General features: G+C 40.9%; 1 protein-coding gene across 1 annotated transcript in view; it reads right to left on the bottom strand.

Annotated features, from left to right (window-relative positions):
• LOC137992131 (C-myc promoter-binding protein-like) overlaps window positions 1-21,392 on the bottom strand; it is a 40,739-nt gene that overhangs the window by 2,291 nt on the left and 17,056 nt on the right. Inside the window, exons 16-38 of the mRNA XM_068837265.1 lie at window positions 21,386-21,392; window positions 20,755-20,822; window positions 20,243-20,316; window positions 19,454-19,515; window positions 19,144-19,227; window positions 19,015-19,067; window positions 17,915-17,983; window positions 17,369-17,504; window positions 16,478-16,518; window positions 15,465-15,564; window positions 15,344-15,388; window positions 14,765-14,827; window positions 13,837-13,902; window positions 12,568-12,691; window positions 11,291-11,879; window positions 10,633-10,684; window positions 10,135-10,525; window positions 9,203-9,360; window positions 8,405-8,497; window positions 7,913-8,024; window positions 7,656-7,701; window positions 6,682-6,792; window positions 4,536-4,600 (exon numbers count right to left, since the gene is read on the bottom strand). The exon at window positions 21,386-21,392 is cut by the window's right edge and continues 70 nt beyond it. Coding sequence (XP_068693366.1) covers window positions 4,536-4,600; window positions 6,682-6,792; window positions 7,656-7,701; window positions 7,913-8,024; window positions 8,405-8,497; window positions 9,203-9,360; window positions 10,135-10,525; window positions 10,633-10,684; window positions 11,291-11,879; window positions 12,568-12,691; window positions 13,837-13,902; window positions 14,765-14,827; window positions 15,344-15,388; window positions 15,465-15,564; window positions 16,478-16,518; window positions 17,369-17,504; window positions 17,915-17,983; window positions 19,015-19,067; window positions 19,144-19,227; window positions 19,454-19,515; window positions 20,243-20,316; window positions 20,755-20,822; window positions 21,386-21,392 — 2,609 coding nt within the window. The remainder of the gene's footprint in view (window positions 1-4,535; window positions 4,601-6,681; window positions 6,793-7,655; window positions 7,702-7,912; window positions 8,025-8,404; window positions 8,498-9,202; window positions 9,361-10,134; window positions 10,526-10,632; window positions 10,685-11,290; window positions 11,880-12,567; window positions 12,692-13,836; window positions 13,903-14,764; window positions 14,828-15,343; window positions 15,389-15,464; window positions 15,565-16,477; window positions 16,519-17,368; window positions 17,505-17,914; window positions 17,984-19,014; window positions 19,068-19,143; window positions 19,228-19,453; window positions 19,516-20,242; window positions 20,317-20,754; window positions 20,823-21,385) is intronic.

Here is a 21,392-nt window from a genome sequence, read left to right as displayed (position 1 = left end):
TGAAGTTGATCAGGTACAAATGTGCAAAGGAAAGAAATATTGTACGTATATAGTCTAATAAATATCATTAAATCACAAGTCTACTTGTGGGAAAGTTGTTTTCTGTATCATTTTGCGACGTTCCGATTGCGTGGATCAGGAAATCACAACAACATGCACGGGCTGAGAAGCCGACACGTTCGCGGGGGTGAGTCGAGTTCAAGTATTCATTTTCCAGAGTACAGTCGAAGCTAATTACAAGCCGCGAGGTCACAGTTCATTTCACGTAGTATGCTTCCCTCAATTCAACAAATGAGCACTGAAATCGACAAGAATTCCTTTCTGAGGACAATGAATACGAGAAAAATACGAGCAACATTAAACACTGCACGAGATGTAACGCTGATAAATAATAAAGCAGCTTTTTACTCGGATTACCTGAAAGGTATCCGAGTTATAATCTCGGTTGACTTTTTTCGGTGCAACAAAAAAAAGCTGTGCGCGATAACCGCTAGGGAGAGGTTGTAATTGAAGATATAAACATCTTCCAGATACAAAACAAACTTGTGAACACACGAACCTAAACTTTCGCAAAGGATAAACATTACGGACAGGAAGGCGAATGAAAGGATCCTAGATACGAAAGTTTAAGGCCCGTTTTAAACGTCGCGTTTTACATGTGCCGAATCTAATGCAAATGTCATTTCCCCTCATAAAGAGAAAATGACAACTAACGGCATCGTAAAAATTCGAAAGCCACAAACCCGCCTAAAACGGACACAGGTTTGCCCTCCGATTGCACAGAAAAGACGAGGACAACTGTACGTAGAGGTAAGTAAAGTTTCTTTCTACATTTACAGCTTATTTTAGCATTCATAAGCTCAAAGTTAATTTTCCCATACAAAGGCTATAAGTAGTATAACCAGCTTGGGCTGCCTGTGATGTAATATGATTGATCTTGAGACCCAAATCATTACTGAACTGAAAAGGATTAATCTCTGGCTCAGAGCTAACAAGTTAAGACTCAATGTTGCCAAAACAGAGTTTATGATCATTAGATCGCGTCAAAAATTGCAGTCTTTAAATAACAAGACAATAAATATTAATGTAGACGGCGTCAAAATAACCCAAACAAATCATAGCAAAGCCGTCGGACTGGACACAGATGAAAACCTATCCTGGAAGGAGCACATAAACGCAATGTCGAAAAAAGTCGCTTCCTGTATCGGTGCACTTAAGCGAGTGAGACCTTTTATTTCTATGCACACTGCTATTAAAATATACAAAGGTCTTATTGAACCACATTTTGATTACTGAAGTGTTGTTTGTATTATTTATTTCATTTATTTATTTATTTATTTATTCATTTATACACTTTCACCACAACTGTGGTGGGGGTCGCACAACAGAGAGAGGCTCCAACTGATTAAGTGCGCCCTTTTTACCCTCCCAACCATGATATACCACAGAAGACAGACTACATGCCCTCCTCTTTGCGACAAGTGTGCGGGTTCTTTTACGTCCCACAAGATTATAAACATTGAAGAGTTGTGAGACGGGACCTCCGGCTTATCGTCCTTATCCGAAAAGACTAGAGAGTCTAACCATTTGCAGATGTAATTACAAAGGCAGCACTTTCTCCTCACTTATTTAAAGACCCTGAGTGTTGGTCCGGCCGGAGTTGAACTCACGACCTCCCGCGTGACAGCCCGGTGCTCAACCAACTGAGCCACCGGCTTTTCTCGACAGCTGAGTGAGAAACTTCAAAAACTACAAAATCGTGCTGCCAGAGTTGTTACTAAATCAAGTTATGATACGAACTCTGGCTATCTTCTCAACTCGCTTAGATGGGATAACTTCTCAGTTAGAAGGGTGGAGCAAAAGGCAAATTTGATGTAGAAATGCGTTAATAAGCTCGCCCCAGCTTATCTTTGCAACACGTTTACTCGGAGAACTTTGTCCCATGATCTTCGCGATACAAGAAAAAATTTGTATTTACCGAAACCAAGAACTGACTACTTGAAACGTAGCTCCAGTTACAGCGGAGCTTATCTATGGAATGATCTTCCAGAGGAACTTCGCACTACAGAATCTCTAGGCATCTTCGGCAAGAGAGGCATTAATAAACGGTTCTCTGTATCGGAATCCCCCCCCCCCCCCCCCTTTCCCGGCAAAATATGTAAACCAGTAAATGAAAATTATAAATGTAATGTACATTTTTCTGTTATTAAAATACTGATATTTTGACCGTGTTTTTTAAAATAAAGTTTTCATTCAAGTTTTCAATCGCACGCGAGCAAAATGTTTCAACCATGCGAATTCTACCGCACTCATCCTGTGAGGAGCCGCAAACATCTAAGCCACAGCATGAAATATATACGCTCCAGTTTCTCTTTGATAAGAATTTAAGTCAGCGATTTTGAATGCCCAACACACGAAGCCCATATTCTTACAGTGACCGTAAGCAAAATTTCTCAGGATATAAAGTGCACTTCCAGAATCTGGAAGTCCGTTGTGATTGGTCTACGTAAATTCCGGGTCGTCTTAGCAGACTCTCGCGAGGGAGGAACGCGTGACGAAACCCCAAGTGTGTCTGCGTGGAAGGCCACTTTCGCCGTCGGCAACAACGAAAAGATACTGTAGCGCATAAGCTAGAATTATATTCTGTGGTTTTCGAAAATGTCGAACATCATCAACATCTCTGTTCGCGACGTACATGATGTTGTTGATTGTGTGGCTCTTTTATATGAGAAGGGAAAGAGCAGAAATTCAATTTTTGCGGAAAAAAGAATTTCGGGCACAACTTCCGCGGAGTGTCAAAATATTGAGCAAGAGTGAAGGGCCCACCACAGGCCCTTCAAGGTCAGTGTGAGGTAAAGCTAACAAAAATAAAAGTATTTGTATGGGAATCGCGATAAAAGACTTAAGAAGACAATTATACCAAAAAAAATTTCAATTAAAAAGCCTAACCTTATTGCCATTGTGGGTCGCTTCCTTCCTGTGTGGTTTTTTTTCCAGATTCGACGCGATTTGAGCCGTTTTTAATTCCTCAGTTGTCAACGGTATAATAATATCCGAAGGCTGCACTCTAGATTGTCAACAGCCCACCAATTAAGATTAAACTTTCGTTTCAACCTCGCTCGTCCAATCACAGTCACGCCTTCTTCGTGTTGACAAACTTCAAAAACACATTCAAAAAAACGTGTCGTTGACAAACTACGGTCTAGGACCCCAGTTAGGGCTCAGTTTGTTAAAGCGGGCAGGGTTATTACAAAGCCAGTTACAAAGTTCCACCGTCCAACATTGCTGAGAAATGCACCTGCCGAAAGTGTTTTTTGGTTTTGATCTAGTCAGGGTTCGTGCTCGATTTTGTCTGTAAAATTCCAGGAGTATTCAAGGAGTTTTCAAGAACAAGAAATCGAGTTTTCAAGGAGTCTTTATAAGAAGATTTCCATGCCATACATAGTGTTTCAGTGTTTTCTTTGCTGAAAAAGCCTCCCTTGATATTCCTTACCACATCCTGCAAGTTGAGTGCACGCATGGACATTTTAATTTTAGGTTTAAATGTTTCCCTAATAGTCAATTTTGGGCTCAGTTTTTGAAATGTCTCTTTTACCTTAGCATGATGCAATCTCAACAATTTTCACCCAAGCAAAAATTCAAGGAGTTTTCAAGCAGTTTTCCGTAAAATCCTTTTTTTCAAGGGCTTTTCAAGTGCCCTTGAAGTCTAAAATTAAATTCCAGGGCTTTTCAAGGACTTCAAGGGGCTGCACGAACCCTGTCTAGTGGACTAACTACCGCCTGAGGTCACCCGCATTGATTCCGATGTGGGTGGTATTGGGTAACGAAAGGCAATATTCCTTTGTTCTCTTGTGGTCTTTAAATGAGTGCCAGTTTCCTGTTTTAAAATTGCACTTCTGAGAGGATCCTTTGAACAAGATTCTCGGGATAATCTCTTTCACGTAGGCGTGATTTAAAATTTTAGACGAGCTCTTCAAATCTTTCTTAGAAGAGTTTGCTCTGAGAAGTCTCAGACCCTCGCCTTTGATGAAGCCTTTTTTTACTCCCGGTGAGTGCCACGAGAAGTGCGTTCATTGAAATGTTTCAATAGGTTTGAAGTGCGTGCGCACATCAAGGACTGAATTGCCCTTGAACTTTTCGCCTTTGTAAATGTTTGTATCCAGAAATGTTGTTTCTGTATCTGAAATTTCAATCGTTCATTTAATTGTGGGATGGTGTTTGTTTGCTTGTTCAATGAACTGCTTTATCTCCTCTCCCTTTAGAGTCTAGAGGGAATATATGACGTCACTCTACATATCGTTTCCAAACGAGCGGTTTTAATGCGCTTTGGCTTAAAATGTCTGTTTCAACCTTAGCAATGAAGATATTGGCAAAGGCGACTGCCATTTTTGTACAAATGTCTGTTCCATGGGTTTGTAGGTACTGTTGACCACGTGACTTTTTCCTCACCTTTTGCCACGCCTGCTTTTCGCAGTTTGACGGGAAGTGTTAGGGTTAACTTTCAAGTTAAAAATGGGAATATGTAGGTCTCTTACCAATGTCTATGTATTCCGCGCCACAAGCAGTTAGTGTCAGGAAAAGAAGCTCTCGATACACGCTCCTGAAAGGAACAAGAACAGATCACCATTTCACTGACTGTCTAAAACGAATTGCATCATTCATTGAGAGACCAAATCCTCCGGGAATTTAATTCTATTATTCTGCAAACGTTTCCTTTTGTTTTCGTTGAAAAACATGGCTGTTGATCACGTGAGTGAAAACCACCTAATTTTAGAACGTCTCTTCTCGCCAGGTATTTCCAACTTGGCGAGTCAATGTCTGGCGTCTCCGATTACGTCACAATACCATGAGTCAACCTTTGAACTCAAGCGGGAAAAAGAACATCCTTGAAATCACTCGGTCTGAGAATATTATCGCTAATAAAAGGAGTGCTAGTTGTTCGTTTCAAGTCAAAGACTCCTCGTGGCCTCTGTAAGTTACCTTATTATAGGAAATTGACGCTCCATGAAATTAAGGTATTGGAAATTAACGCGACTTAAATTAACGCGATTTTAATGTAAAGCCACTTTCGAATAAAGAAAATTAACACTAAGGAGAAGGTACAGTTTTACAATAAAGGAACTTAACGCGATTAAGACACAGTTGGTGGTGACTGCTAGAAGAAATTTATTCAAAACTGGATGCAAAAAAGTCACTGAACAAAACTGAGCCCTCTGGACAGCAAAACAGTCCTCAAAATTCCGATAAATGTAGGGGTTAACGGAAAGGAAGAAAGTTTGTACCTTATTTTATTGTTTTTTAGGTGTCATGAATGTCTGGAAAGGTTTCAGAATCAGGGTTAAAATAATGGAAATTAAGAGCGCGGAAATTAACGATGCACTTTATTAACGTCGCGGAAAATAACGCGAATTTTAACGATTCGCGTTATTTTCATGGAGCGTTTTCTAGTAATTTTTTGGTGAGGGTAAATACACCTGTTGCTCTTTACTTGAGGACCGCGGAGTCTAGGGGACACATTATGATGTTAACTGTCTGTATTCCTTGGGGAGAAGAGCAAGGAAGTCTTTGTGACGCTTAGTGCGACTTTCGCATGACCTTGAAACAGTGTTCGCAATTTGTTTCACGAACCAGTGTTTGGCAAGATTAAAATAAAGTTTCTCCTTATTCCCGCCAAGGAAACTCCTAATATGGGCAGTAAACAGATCGATTACCCAATCACATTACTGCATTTCAAATGACGTCACTCAAAGCAAAATGCCGATCGCTTTCCAGAAGGTTCTATGGGGAGATGACGTTGTTTGAATCCGCGTTCGCAAAGCCAATGAAAATTACAATACAATACAATACATACCAGAAACCCATAAGGGTTGAAACGTGTAACGCGCGCTCACAGCTTCCGAATATTCAGTGCGAACTGATTGGTTGAATGTTTCAGTGCTAAGTACCATATTTGGAAACCCCTCGCTCTTGTTGTTCCAAATATGGTACTTAGCAAATTGAAAATTCAGAAGCTTGTTTCCCAGCACACAAGGGGCCGTTACACGTTTCAACCTTTATGGGTTTCTGTACATACTTAATTGACCGCTCCCCATAGAGGCTTTTCAGGGTCAATGAAACAGTAAACGAAACAACAACAACAACTGTTAAGAATTCCAACTGGCCGAAGGCAAACCAGTTGGCTATTTACCAGTGCAGCTGGGAAGTTGAACCAGGGACTACCAGGAACAAATTCATTGAGTGGTCAGAGCGGGTCTTGAACCCGGGATCTCCGGATCTCAAGGCAAGCGCCCTAACCACTGGGCCACACTGCCTCACCGCACTCGTTTGTTTTTGTTCGATACGCCAATTAAATGTTTTGCATTTTGGTTTACGTTCTGTTTTTACGTTTATTTTTCAAGGTCATATGAAAGTCGCTCTATCAAAATCTTTGTGCATATGATTACGTGCACTTCCGGAAATATCTGAAATTTTGACAACACCTCCTGGCTTTGGTATAAAGAAGACCACATCTCTGGCCGAGTCACTTTGTTAACTAGTCAGATGTTAAGCTACCCAGTTGGCCCGCACGCGAGTGTTTTGTCGCTGCATTCATTTTCTTTGGGTTCTTATCGCTTTAAATATATTTGAATGTCTTTCTGATTCCTTTATCAGTGCCAATGGAGCATTACTGTCAGCACGTACCATTTTGCGTTGGGGTTGATGTTCTTTTGTCTATTGCGTTCTTCTAAAAGTATGATAGTTGGACTGGTAACATCATTTTCCTGAACATGGGCGACAACTGACTGCATAACGCTGCAATAAAACAGTGAACAACAGTTAGTTCAACCGGCCATTCCAGCCCTGAGCGTATTGCTTTTAGATCATCCTCTGGTCATTATTTTTCGTTAACAGGGGAACCCATTTGGTGTGTATAGGGAATCGTGTGAAGTCGAGTGCCTTTCGTGATTTTGTGGGCACGAGTGATGTTTTTGAAAGTTCTGAAAATTCGCAATTTGAGGACTTTCAAAACATCACGAGTGACCATTAATCACGAAATGCACGAGCAAGTTCATACGATTTTTTATTTATTTTATACTCAACAAAATCACTCCATGGCTTTGTTTCCACAGCACTCTATAACATTTATGCATTCGTCATTGACTGATCAGAAACGTGATATTTTGTCGAGTATATAATAAAAAGGGTTACACATGGCACGTCAGACGTTAGTACAAATTTCCCGCCATAAGTTGTCACTTACTTCAACACTCATTCTTTTGCTACGTAACCTAACCGTGTGTCTCAGGCCCCAGTTGTTCAAACCACCGATAGCGCTATCGGCCGGATAAATCACTATCCATTGGATAATAGCAAGACCAAATTGCTCTACCCCATGGACAGTGATTTAACGATGGATAACGTTATCCACCTCAGAGGGGGGAGGGGAGAGGGGGGAGGTTAGGGGGCTCTCGGTTCACCGATGTGAAAGTAAAAAAATTTGAGTTGATAGCCCGTCGTCATAACGACTGAAGAAGACAATGTCAGTCTATGATGATGATACAAATGCCCCTAAAATGATCCTGTGTAGACCAGGAAAGGCCGTCTCCCGTCACTGCACCCTCAATCGTTTACGAACCCTATAGTTACTAAATTCATCAGTACTACAGGTATTTTACCTTCTAGTTGTCAAGCCTTTGTCCATAAGAGAGCCTTGCTGGTCCGCTAGTAAACAAAAACAACGACCAAATTGGTGAGCATGAGATTTGAATCGGAAAGAGCGACACGGTAATCGTTATTCTCCTCCCGATTTTCAAGTAATTGCTTCGACCAATCACAGCAACCCCACGGTAGGCAGGATGCAGATAGAATAGGGCAATATCACCCACGTAATAAGATTTAAACCATTAAAAAAAATCTCAGGCAAAACACCAACCTGGCGCATTCCAGAGCACATACAGTGGCACCATGTCGTATTCCTCTCTGTCTCCGTCCCAGGACGTGGACACGAGGACCTGGGTACCAAGCCCGGAGATACTGCGACGATCCTATGACGTAACAAAATCCGGGAAAGCATTGAGCATGTGAGGTCAAAGGCTACTATGCGAGAGCCGCATCAAGTCGATAATTGCGACGTAAGCCTGTCTTGTGATGTATTTTTGTGAAAATCATTAGATGTTTATGTTTTGCGATTGATTTCAACTTTTTTTTAGAAAGAAAACTATAGGAAGAGATTATAAATCATGACCTATAACCAAAACACAGCGAAGAACTGCGGGGGTAAATGGCCTTCCTTCACGCTGGAAGACGCCAGAGCATTGAATGAGTTCACTCAAACAATGAGCTTTAAACCGCTAAGTATAAAGACAAAGGAAGTAAGACCTTACTGTTGTTAACGAAGCTAAACATGCCGCTTTCTGCTTCTTACCTCTGCCTTATCGGGCCTTTCATTGCTTGGATAGGTTGAGAGCACGTGACCTGCCAAGTGTGAAGGCAATTCAAGCCGCTTGAAATACCACACCTGCAAATTAACACGGGGCAAAGGGATGTTCTTAAATTCACCCATTTGTACATTTGGCGTGTCCCTTTTACTGGATCGAAATACATCCTTGAGATCAATATCATAAAGCTTGTCATTAAAAATTGTAATCGCTTTTTAACTCCGGTATACTAAAGTCTCTTTTTCCTTCCAGATACGACTTGCTTCCACCCTTCAAAATTAGCACATTACACCCTTCTGTGACCTTCGTATGAGACGTGCTCACATGATTTTCGATCATCGCACTCATAAATGTTACTTAAGCAGTCACGAAAGGAAAACCTGAAAAAAATCAGGCTTGACTAACAGGATCCCATGGCAGGTGCGACAACAGTGAAGTGCCTGATCCGTTGGGCAATCAAGCCAACTGCGATGATGGCACACGCAGTTCAAACATGTCTTTCACATAAAAATCATAATATATGTAGTTTAATGGTTTAATGCACATGAGAGGTAAAGGATCTACGAAGAACCCGACTCCCCACGGAGTTCTAGCAGCTCAACGGGTAGAGCATTCTACCGGTGTTACGAAGATCTTAGGTTCTAATCCTGACTGGGACTCTGATTTTTCAGTTGCCCTTTTTCCCGTTGCCAAGCGATTAGCTTAACATATGGCCTCTTCACGTGATTGGTTGATTGATTGACTGACAACCGCACTAACCAGCCACCGGCCGGCTTCTAACTCACCAAGTTCCAAAAGATAATGCTTTTCTCCTGCACGACTTCAGGTGACTGAAGAGTGTCAATTCCGTCATTTTCAAACATATTTTCCAGCTCCTTTCGCAGGACCAAAGGATTGAGGTATGGCACGTTGATAAGATCCCTTTCTTCCGGAGGTCTGGAAACTAGAAATCGAAATGAAAATGGATAATAGGCCATTTCCGAGTTGCTGTTTGTCTCGGTTTCGAAGTGAGTCTTGGTGCTCAACTATTGTAAGGGAAACGAGTTTGATTTGCATAAGAATACGCAACTCATTTCCACTTGAATGGTTGTGCACCAGGACTCGCTTTGAAACTGAGGCATGCAGCAACTCGGAAATGGGCTATTGTTGAGTGGATGTATGCGATTCTGTCAAGCAGGATTTATCATTTTCTCAAAGGAGATCACGCAGCATTTTTCCACCTTAACGTTATCTGAGACCCGATACGTCCCTAGGATTGCTCTGATATTACTAAAGACAAAAACTGAAAGCATATTAATGGAATAAACCGCAACAATTTGAAGCCTTCAAAGTTCTTCACTGAATTTTTAGTTTGTTTCAGAAATAAATACTATGGATAACAAGTCAAAATTACGGAGAATTTTCGAGATAAAAGGTAGCCTCTTTCGCAGGCGCCAAGTAGAAAACCGGACAGAGAAGTCCGCGGGCATTTTTTCACTCTCGCTCGACAAAGAGTTCGAAAGAAAGGCAGAAACGCATTGGTTTCTTTTCATCTTTTTTCCAGCGTGTTTCGCCCATGGCAATGGCATCGAACATTCCAGCCCATAATTTTTATCGCCGTTTACTAGACAGAAGAAGCCCTCAGCGATTTACCAAGTTAACAAGAAAGAATAGTCAATCCTGCGACATTTTTCCCGGGGTCCTTCAATCTAACTTAATAGGTTTTTTGGTTACTTACCATACCAACTGCTACCATGACTGCACGTGCTATTGCTATTGCGCGCGCGTTGGATCCAGGACCCAGGCCTTGGGCTCCCGTGAAGGCTACCAGAGGGACTACCGCTGGCGCTAGACGGTGCACTAATGCTGTAGCGCATACGATGGTGACTTCCTCGGATGGGGACTGGGTTTGATGGTGGAGGCGACAACGAAGCACTGATTGGACGAGGAAGACTGCTATGTTTGTTCATCACCGCACTGGATTCTATCGTCGAAGGGAAAGAACTGCTGAGATTTCCGGGCTTCGGCTCATCGTCGACATCGGTCGGTAGCAGTTCCGAACTCCCGAAACTGTTGATGCTGGACGACAAATCTGAGCTCGGATGCGACGAAAAGCAGTTCCTGTAATCCTGAATGTCAAGACAAAGGATTAGCATGACATTGATACCCTGAGTTCTAAGGATATCACAAGCATTTTGTTCCAACCATAAGATTTAACGTGATCAAAGTACTTTACCTTGATTTTAATGGTAAGACTTGCAACCTGTTGAGTTTGGCAGTAAGGACACCTGAGAAAAAAAAAACTGGAGAATAAGGGCGCAAAAAAATTCACAAGCCGTAAAGTGTCTCAAATGGCATAATTTCCAGAACATCTTGACCGTGGTGGGGTAGGAAAGGGTGCAGAGGAGGGAAAAAGGTTTTTTCGACCCATTAAGATTAAACAACGAAGCAAAAAAAGATCGATCGTCTTAATCCTTGCAGCTTTATGGGATGATCTTCGCAAAGCAATCATAACGAAACGTTCTTTCAGAGGAAAAGTACGAGAAGAACTGCTCATGCACAAGTTAATAGGGCCCAACCGCTCTTAGGAAATGTTGCCGAAGGTCTTATTGGCAACGAAATCACTCGCGAGAAAAATTGCCTAGCAACATCCTCCCTCCCATACCAAGATAAAAAAATATCAAATGTTCTTGTCTCTGAGAGCGGTAAAAGGAGAGGGAGGAAACTAAAGTAATCTTTAGTACAGGTCTATTAAAACGGACCCACGCTCAGTGTATTTCCTCGCGAAAGGGTTCGATGTCACCCCTCAGAGGTGGAAATGATAAAAAAAAGCTTCCAAAGAGATAGGGCAGGGGAAGGACTCTTGCACGAAAACAGAGGTCGTAAAAATTTACCCTGTATTAAGATTTGAATCGTCCGCGGTCCAGGCAGCTAATATGTCTTCATCATACAGGTATCTGCCACACTTAACACACTGATGACAAGTGCACAACACTGCTTCAAGGGCTGTGTCAGGCTGGAGACCGAGGGGCAATCCGAGGATCACATCGTCTAACATCTTGGTGGTATACTCGTATGGATCCGAATCCTCACTGTTTGCGTTGATAAACAGCTGCGAATGAGCTGCTGATAACACTGACGTTTCACTTGCTGTTCTTCCTTGAGTCTGTTGTCGTAGCTTAGGAAAGGGAGGGAAACCAGCACCATCGATTGACGCTGCAGACAGGTTCAGTATGTCATTGGTTTCGGAAGCCGTGGACATTTCGCTTATTGTTCGTTCGCGTCTAGATTTCACATCCCTTTCAGGCGTGCGCCTTCCCCCATGATTTTCTGTTGAATCTCCGAGGTCAAGCAAGCGCTCGTGTGACAAAGACTTTTCACGTTCGCGTGACGGAGTGCGTGACCGATCAGGTTTTTTTAATGTTCTCCTTGGTGACTCATTGAGATCCAAATCGCCGTTTGATCCTGATGGGGACAGAGAATCTGCGAAAAAAGGTGTAATAAGCAAAACCGCTTTTAAGAATTTGAGAAACCTGCAAGTTTGAGCGCCTAAACTTATACCCCAAATCATGATGAAGATTAGGAGAAAATTCGGAAATTTTACGGAGCCACTAGATAACAACTTTATGACTGCTCCAAGACACCTAATCAAACCGGTAATACACCTTATTCCAAAATGGCCGCTGATTTATGCGGATACAAATTGGCCCTTGTTGCCTCGTTCAAGATAAAATATTCTTTTGAATTTTAAGCTTAAGAACGAGGCATCAAGGGCTCATTTGAATAAAAACAAAAGAATATATAAATGGGGGCCATTTTGGAATAAAGTGTATTGATGACCTGGCCGGACCATAGCTAGACTCCCGCTGCTGATAGTTATCCAAACCTGAGACTGAACTGGGCGAGAAAAGGAGAATCAGAAATAGCCTATCGTGTGCTTATGTTTTCTATAAAATCTCGAATTAAAAAAAAATATATAGTAAAATGGACGCCACAAATGCAACACGATTTTTTCCAACAAGTTAAGCTTCATTTTGAGGACCTGGAGCGTTCCAGACGTTTTTGTATCGGTGTGCAAAGTTTTGAAAGATGGTAGAATGGAAAAAAGGATGAATTGCGGCAAATCGTTTTAAGGATCGAAAACGGAGTGAATGGTTTCTTGAAATTATACCTTCTTTGTTCCGACTTAGTTTTGCGAGCCTCTGGAGTTCATACACAGCAGCAAAGAAATTCCTCAGTTTGTTCCACATATGCGAGCTTGTGGTGTTCGACGGCCACTTACCCTCCATCACGGCCTGCGAAGACAAAATTGGTCAGCAAAACGATGAAACAGGGATTTGAAATCGAAGGCACGTCTAGATAGTAGTTTTTAGTTGAATATTGATTATTATTTTATGGCTCTGCCTCATAAGGACTGGGAAGTACCAAATTCACGAATTTGATTGGCTGAAATCGATATTGCCCGCGGTCTGGATTTTTCCATCTAGACCTCGGTCTGTACTCACGACCGAGGTCAAGATTCTCCCATACAGACTTGACTAAACTCGGTTAATAAGAGCTAATTATTATATGACTAGCTCCGTGAGCGGGCAAGATGAACCAAATCGCGCGCTCTGATTGGCTACCCGAGCGGGCAAGATGGAGCGATACTGCCCGCTCGGGATTTCTCGCTTGGTCCCGCAAGATCAAAGATCATTTTTTGGTGTTTTAAGTCTATAATAAATCCTTTATTGACCAAGATTGTTCGGTCAAGATGACTGGATATTGGCCTCGTTCTTTTTTTGCGTGTTTATGGACCTCGACTTCGTCTCGGTCCATAAACACGCAAAAAAAGAACTTGGCCAATATCCAGTCATCTTGACCTCACGCTTGGTCAATAACCCATACGTACTGCGAAAGCTTTGGTCATGCAGTCCACCGTTCAGTGTTTGGCTGCGATTTCGCGCCACATTTTCAAATTTACTCGACTTGCAGAAATGCTCGAGGGACTTTCCCGCTCTTAGCCGCGGCTGCAGGTATCTTTTTTGGGTTGTGACTGGGTCATGTGATTGTCTACTTCGCTTGTGATTGGCCAACGTAATTCCCTTACTTTTACTTTTACTCAAGTCAGTTGAAAAGCATTGAAAAACTACTTATCCTCTACCCTTTCCATCTCATCTGGATTGTAAACATTCCTCTCTTAAAATATAAATTCGTCCAGGTCGATTGGACTTAAAAGCGACTCGCACTTTTCTCTGGGATTACCTTCCCAGATATTTTACGACTGAACTTGACGCACCATACAGTCTCTTTTTACGAAAAGTTGTTTTGCAGTTTATTGCATTTCCCGCGAGCAAGAGAAGATAGGCAACAAAGTCAAAGAGGCCGTACGGTGGAATCAGGCAATCAAATGTTCAGTTTGGTTCAGAGAAGTGTTTGCCATACAACAAGGGGTTCTTACCCTATTGTAGTAACCGTATGTAACTGCGTTTGGTGTTATTCCTTGGTATTTCATCTCGAACAAGACCTGAAATAAATATGTCTTATTAGATGTTTTGGTGTGTAGTATCGCTGAGTATCCTTACGCGTTGTGCTGTATTTTGACGAGCCCGCTTGAGAGAGTCAAAAGACAAACAACGCGTTGAAATACTCAGCGATACTAAACACCAAAATATCTCACAAGCTATTTATCATCCGACTTTTTCACAATAGATTTTCAGAAAGTGAATTGTAAACAACCGAGAACATGTGACGGATTCGTACGTGACAAGCGCGGGGCAAACGTCAGCACCTCGACCAGTCAAACCGGTTCTCTACTGTACTAATATCGTGGAATATTTGTCCTTGTTTTGTGCGTTTTCTGTACAATAACTTATACAGTTGGATAATACACAACAAAATTCGAACCATGGCAAAGGCACGCGGTATTCTACTTCACACGAAGACTGACTTTTTAAACTCTATTTGAAACCACTGGAAAGGCAAACTCACTGACATTTTCACCCATAGAAACCTCAACATAAGAACTCATTTTCTGTAAAGAAATTTTTCTAGTACACTGGATTTTTTTGTAAATGTCATCGGATAATTAAGGAGATGGATCCAAACCCGAAACAAAACAACTGAGCTAGACTTATTTTATGAAGTACTTCCTACCGGCTTTTCAAAAATCGACGAATCTGAAGGCTTTTAACATTTGCTTTTCCTGAAAAGAAAACAACTGTAGCATTTTCAGGGTGTTGAAGGAGCGTCCCTTCCTTGGCAAACACTCTTGTATCGCTTGATGCCGTTCCCTTACAAGTGGATGAGACACCACCCTCCACGACGGATCAAAAGTGGCGGCACATGCCCTGCTAGGTTACACGTAGAAATTACACGAAGTACTTTACCTTAACAGCCAGCGCTGGATGTCCGTACTGACCACACAGCTGCATTAACACTCGATAACACACCTGTTTACAAAAGCACAAGGCAAGAGGTTAACTACTTCACGACTCGATTGCCGGTTTCAATTTCAGCACTGCATTTCATTTTCCGCATCCAAGAAAAAAAGTCAAACAATGTTGAGAGACCAATGTCTCTACATGTAATTGGGAGGTAGCCTCACAAAATTGAAATTTTAAGCAAAATATGAATATTTGGGAATTTAGAAACATCATGCAATAATTATGTGCAAGGAACGTTACTAGCCTAAAAGGAAAATGTGTACATGGTTTTTCTCCAATATCTTATTGTATCTCTTTCGCGCAATATGTTGAACGCAATCTGTGCACAAGTCAAGCAATCCCAAATGACTTTCTCTGAGGAAGACTTTTTGGAAGGTTGAAACACAAAAAAAATGGTCAACCTCGCCGGTTGCGGATTTTCCACATTCCCTATGCCGTGCAGTAATGAAGTCCTTCACGAGACAATCTCTTTCATAAATACACACAAATCGCCATTTAAAGAAGGGCAAACGATAGACACACCTCATCTGGTAATTTAACACCTTTTTCTTTCATTTTACACAAGATCTACAATTGGACAAACAAAAACCACAGGTCAGTAAGGAAAAAACATAGTGACTTTACATGCAACTTCATAACTCACCTGAAATGCCACATGCAGTACTTTGGCCTTGTTGTGGTGTATTTTCACATATGCGGGAAGATGAATAAACCAAAGGCTGTAGCAATGAGCTAATAAACACCTGCAGATGCCAAGTAGAGTTTGAAAAGCAGCGTATCAGAAAAAAAATGCGAATTACAAGGAACTTTTCGCCCCATGACTACACTGCGCATGCCAATAATTTGTGGGAAAGCAAAGTTGTCTCGTTATGCCAAATACCATCAACGCTATGACGACGCCCCAGTATAATGCCATTTTATGCCGTCCTTGGACGTCACTTCAACCAGGGTTAAAGATCTTGCTCCCACCAGTGTTATGCGACTTAGTCGCATCGCATATGCACGAAGTACATTCGCCCTTGTCTCACGGCGGCCATATTGTCCCGGGAGACCAAAAGAGCTTTGTTTTACCACGCCAGGCCTCGCAGTGGAAACCATGGGGGTGAGGCTTGGCGTGGTAAAACAAAGCTTTTTTGGTCTCCCGGGACAATATGGCCGCCGTGTGACAAGGGCGAATTGTACACGTAGAATAGAACTCGGAATTTGCAATAAGTTCAAAGCGATGTTAAATGAGGCATCTAACAAGGAAGATTTTCCATGAGTGTTGCATGGAAAATCGCACACCATGTTAATTGGTGCTGCAGACAAATTTTCATGCCACTTTTGAGTTGCGAGCTTGATACAAAATTGACTTGAATGTTACCACTCAAAATTACAAAAAAATTGACCAATTTTTTTGGCGCAAAAGTGAAATACATGTACCAAGACAGGACGATGTCACAGAGACTAAGGCAGTCTTAAAAATGTTTTTCGATTTTTCTCGAAAAGGTTTTGTGTGAAAAACCATCGTCTTAAAACCTACATTGAAGTTTAAATGGTCCTCCGTCACGTAGAAGCGTAAAACGGTCAACCTGACAGCGCCAAAAGAAGAAAACTTGACACGTGGCTACAGACACCTTAGTGCCGACTAAAATCAATTCACAACTAGTTACTCACTTGGCCCAGTTGATAGGACTTCCCGAATTCTTTTTCGCCATCTAGAACATAAAAATGAGACTGTTAATGGGTCCATGAAGGGGAACGTTAACTAAATTAGCTGGGAATTAAGGAAACTAGGCACTTGAAAAATCTCCACTTCGTATTCACGATTGGAAGGACACACAACCTTCCAAACCTGTAGTAATCGTAGTAGAGGACAGAGATGGTCAATATTTTAATTCATCAGTAATACCCTTTGGTGGCTATAGTTGGGACTGACAAATGGGATATAGGAAAGACGTAGGAACTAGAGCAATAAACTGGGTTTCCTCTCACACAATGTAACAGCAGCCCAATTGCAGTACCGCCTGAAAGTATTGACCTCTTCTCCGCGTCAACTCCTTGAGACTTTTCCTCGGTTTTCGAAGTACAGCGCAGCTCAAGATAAGCGAACTACGCAAACGTGTAGAAAACGCGCATGTGACGCGTATGCGTACGTTGACACACCATTACTATAAATTACGTGGCACTGCATTGCAAAACAAAAGAAGTGGCAGCCCGCTAGGATAATATGAAATTCGCTTCCAAAGAGACTGTCGAACGCACTTCAATAACCCGAAATTACTAGTAGCATATTTAGTACTCGAAACGTTTTGGTTTGGACTCATATTCAGGAACACTTGTATGATTTCCGGGAATCCCCGAAAGATAAATAAAACTCTCCTTCCCAACCTTACTCGAAGGCTTTTAAAAACATCATTACTGAATTCCCTTTGCTCGAATCCGGTGGCACGTGTTCCAATTTTAAAATCCATTCTGCTTCGAGAGTCTTTCAAGTAGGAAGGTAATAAAGCCCCTTCGATTTTACTGAGTATGTCTATTGAAATTTTCTGTTTGCTATCAAATTACCAGTACTGACTGATGCCTCTCTGCTCTTGTTCTTCTCGCCACAGGCGACACTGGTGGGGTCATTATCGACTGCGCATGCAGTGAAAGCTTCTCGGGTTTCATAAGCTCAACGTTCAAAACTGGGAACACAGGATATCTGGTGGATACAACCAAAAAAAAGTTAATTTAGTCAATTAAACTGAAAGGACTTTCTCGTCAAGCTTACGGCAGTTTGCTCGGCAAAAGGTACACAGGTCCTCCTTTTTCACTCATTCAAAAGAGGACATCCCCGCCTTCTACAAAAGAAACCTGAGAACGGCTTATAACTTCTAACCATTCCTAAAGCAAAATGAAATTGCATATGACCTTGGAAATGAGTCAAACCCGACGAAACAGACTGGCAGAATGGCAAAAAATTTTGATGGGACCCAACGACAGCCAAGCAACAATGTTATAAGCAAAAAAAACGGATAAAAAGAAAAAGGCTTCAACTTTCTTGGGACAATCACTTCATTGATTAACTGCCTAAGGATACAGTTGAATACAAATCACAGTACATGTACTTACGAATAAAGCTTTCCTTTGTCCATATTTGACACATCAGGGGGAGTAACCACATAAGTCCTTTGACCACCCCTATAAGCAAAAGAAAGACTTTATCTCAAATGCCTCAAACTTAAATATATTTAACACTCAAGTACAGTGTACACTGCATAATAGGTTTCCTGGAAAAACCGGATCAAGGATCAAGGATCAAGGATCAAGGATCACCGGATCAGTTCAAAATAAATCAACAAATTAAATCCCTATACGTGACTACTCGATTAAAGTAAAAACAACGCCTGTTTGTCAACAGCGATGTTATCTTGTGTCATGCCATATCAATCACCGAAAATTCTTATGGCTCGCAGAAAAACGTAATTTACATGTTTACTACAAGGGGAATGTCGTCATCGAAATCATCCCAGATTTTTAAGCATTGCTGCTTTTTCAAACCATCATTCTTTTTGTGCGGTTCCCCTGTTGAAGCTTTCAAGAAACACCAGAACAGAACAACAACAACTGTTAAGAATCCCAACTGGCTGGAGGCAAACCAGTTGGCTATTTACAAGTGCGGCTGGGAAGTTGAACCAGGGACTACCAGGATCAAATTAAACGAGTGGTCAGAGCGGGTCTTGAACCCGGGATCTCCGGATCTCAAGGCAAGCGCCCTAACCACTGGATTTCTGGACATTTCTCGTGAAAAAACATCTGATACTGTTCATTTTTTAAATGTAACTATACAGTAGATGTTTTACGATATAAAGCATCTGTGGGAAGGTTAGAAAACTTGGTGCTTGACGACGGGCAAAAAGACAACTGAAAAATACTTTACTTTCTCTTCAAACTTCAACACTACACAAACCTGCATTTGGATTGATCGATGTACTGGCACTTACCTTCCAAGTTAAATGTGATTAAATAACTGCTAAGTGATTGATATTTTTGATGATTCTGTCATAACCATCATCATTGCTCGAAAATAAGCCACCAATTCCTTCAAGACAATAATAATACCTAAAAGAAGTGTTATTATTGTCCTCTTTATTTCTTTTAAAAGGTTAGCATTACAGGAAGACTACTTGAAAAACCAGCCAAAAGGCATAACATTACATTACAAGCTATACCTTGTAACAGAGTCATCAACTTCAATGAGTGGAGTATCAGGCGAAACCTCAATCTGTATAAAAGAAATTAAAGGTTAGATCCAACCTCCAATTCTAGCAGGAAGAGGCAAAGTCAAACAATTCGTGTACCTTCTCTAAGCAGTTGTCAAAGAAAGCCAAAAGGGAATCTTGTGATGTCACAAATGATCGCTGTTCAATAAACCGGCTAAACATCTGCTCAAAAACAAATAGCAATATATACACATGTTAAAAAACCTCACGAATTTAACCACTTTCATCGCAAAATTAATGTTATCCATCGATGCCAGCAAAACAAACAAATCATTGATATGAGAGCTGTCCAGACCCAACCAAACTGATCATGGTATGAATCCACAACTACAATACAATACAATTTATTAAACTTATATTGCACAATTATCAGTAATAGCAACTGTACCTGTGTCCTTGTTAACGTCTGAAAAAACTTTGATTGTGAGCTGGGGCGACTTCTGAGGAATCCTAAAGGAAATTTTAACATTTTAGGTTGTAAATTTATTGATTTGTTAAAGTGCCATTTAAATGGTTTATTCTGTTCGCTTCCTAATTTTGCTGATAAGCTAATAAAATAATTGCTGACTAATGATTGACGTGTCAAGACATAAACGTTATTCGGAAGACATTCACACCATACAGCTGCACATGTAGCACCAACATTGTACATTATGATATAATATCTTTATTTACCCTCAGATTTTAGAGTAGTTTGATGAACATGTAGCTAGGTTGTATTACCTCCAAGCATTTACCCTCCTAAGGAAGATACAACACAGAGCACAGACTACTGCACTGGGAACTACATGCCCTACTCTTTGTGAATAGTGTGTGGGGTCTTTTACCACAGAGTCTAACCATTTGCAGATGTCATTACAAAGGCAGCACTTTCTCCTCAGTTATTTTAAGACCCTGAGTGTTGGTCCAGCCAGAGTTGAACTCACAACCTCCTGCATGACAGCCCGGTGCTCAACCAACTGAGCCACCGGTGTGCAGTACTTGAAAAAAGGAAAAATTAATGGCAAACTGTTGATTCCTCTACCCCAGTTTCAAGATTGAAAACATCTCAGGTGAGCATGCTCTGAAGTGAAAACTTCTCTCTTTTCTCTCACTCTTCACTCCAATTCAAAGGTCACATATGGATTTTGGGAAATACACTTATTAATAATGATAGCCTAAGGAACACTGTACATACCCTCGAGATCAAACAGAGATGTCAAATCACATGTCTCTTGAGTTGGGGCTGAAGTAATAGGCTTTAGGTACAGCCTTCAATAACAGTAAGACCATGATTAGAAAATAATTATTTATCCAGTAAAATGAACTTCCAGACCAAAACAACAAAAAATTAAAGGCCATTACATGATACTTCAACTTGTAATAATTTATTATAATCTGGATTACTTGGGAAGATACCATATACATGTATCAAACAAATCTTCCAGTTTTGTGTGCATGAACATGTTTGTGTTGCTTCCTTGACAAATGCAACTTCAACATTTGCTCTGAGCACTGTTTGCAAAGATGTTCCGCCTCATGTTCAGGTTGTTAGTGTGATTAGAACAGCAGTTCATTATCAAAAGCTTAGAGCAAAGTTTCTTAAAACCAGTGTCCACAATTTAGTTTCATTTAACAAGGCTGCAAGAGTAGTAGCATCAAACACCCATAATTTCAACAAATATTAATAGTAACAACAGAAAGACTTACTCGTAGCCTTTGAGAATTGTTGCCATAAATCTCAAAAATGCATCTTGGATTGCTACCTCTATTTGAAGCTGAAGAAAAGAAGAATTTTAGCTGATGAATCAAGAGACAACACCCAAACACAATGATCAAGGAGCAATGATCATTTGAAAATGTTAAAACTGTGGACTTTGGAAACGTTGAGAGGGACGAGTTTCAAAATTATTGATTTCGAAGTCATCCCATCATGCACTTGATTTGAAAACCAAAATAAAATCAAAAATTGTTTTTATTCTGGTATTACCAATACAAATGTATCTGAGCTTGAGTCTCAACCCAGAAAGTTGAACTCCGAAATGATGACTGAACAAATTTGCAGTGTATCTGATCCAGCGAGTAATGTGAATAATTTGAAAAGACAAAAGTCATGTCCAGCTTACTTCCCGCAATGCCATGCACTAGAAGAGCACACAAAGAAGAACACAATAAACTGTTCATGAAAAGTCAGAATGAGTACAAACTGTTCAAGTACCATTTCAAGTTCGCAAAATTAATAAGAATGGGAAAATTGTATATTGGTCTAATGTTAACCCCATCCTACTTTTGCAACTCAAAATTCTGAAAAACAACAATAACAATAACAATATTGTTTTACCCTTTTT

Source organism: Montipora foliosa, chromosome 2, assembly GCF_036669935.1.
Source record: "Montipora foliosa isolate CH-2021 chromosome 2, ASM3666993v2, whole genome shotgun sequence".
In the NCBI taxonomy this organism is placed as follows: Eukaryota; Metazoa; Cnidaria; class Anthozoa; order Scleractinia; family Acroporidae; genus Montipora; species Montipora foliosa.
This window is presented reverse-complemented; position numbering and strand designations above follow the sequence as displayed.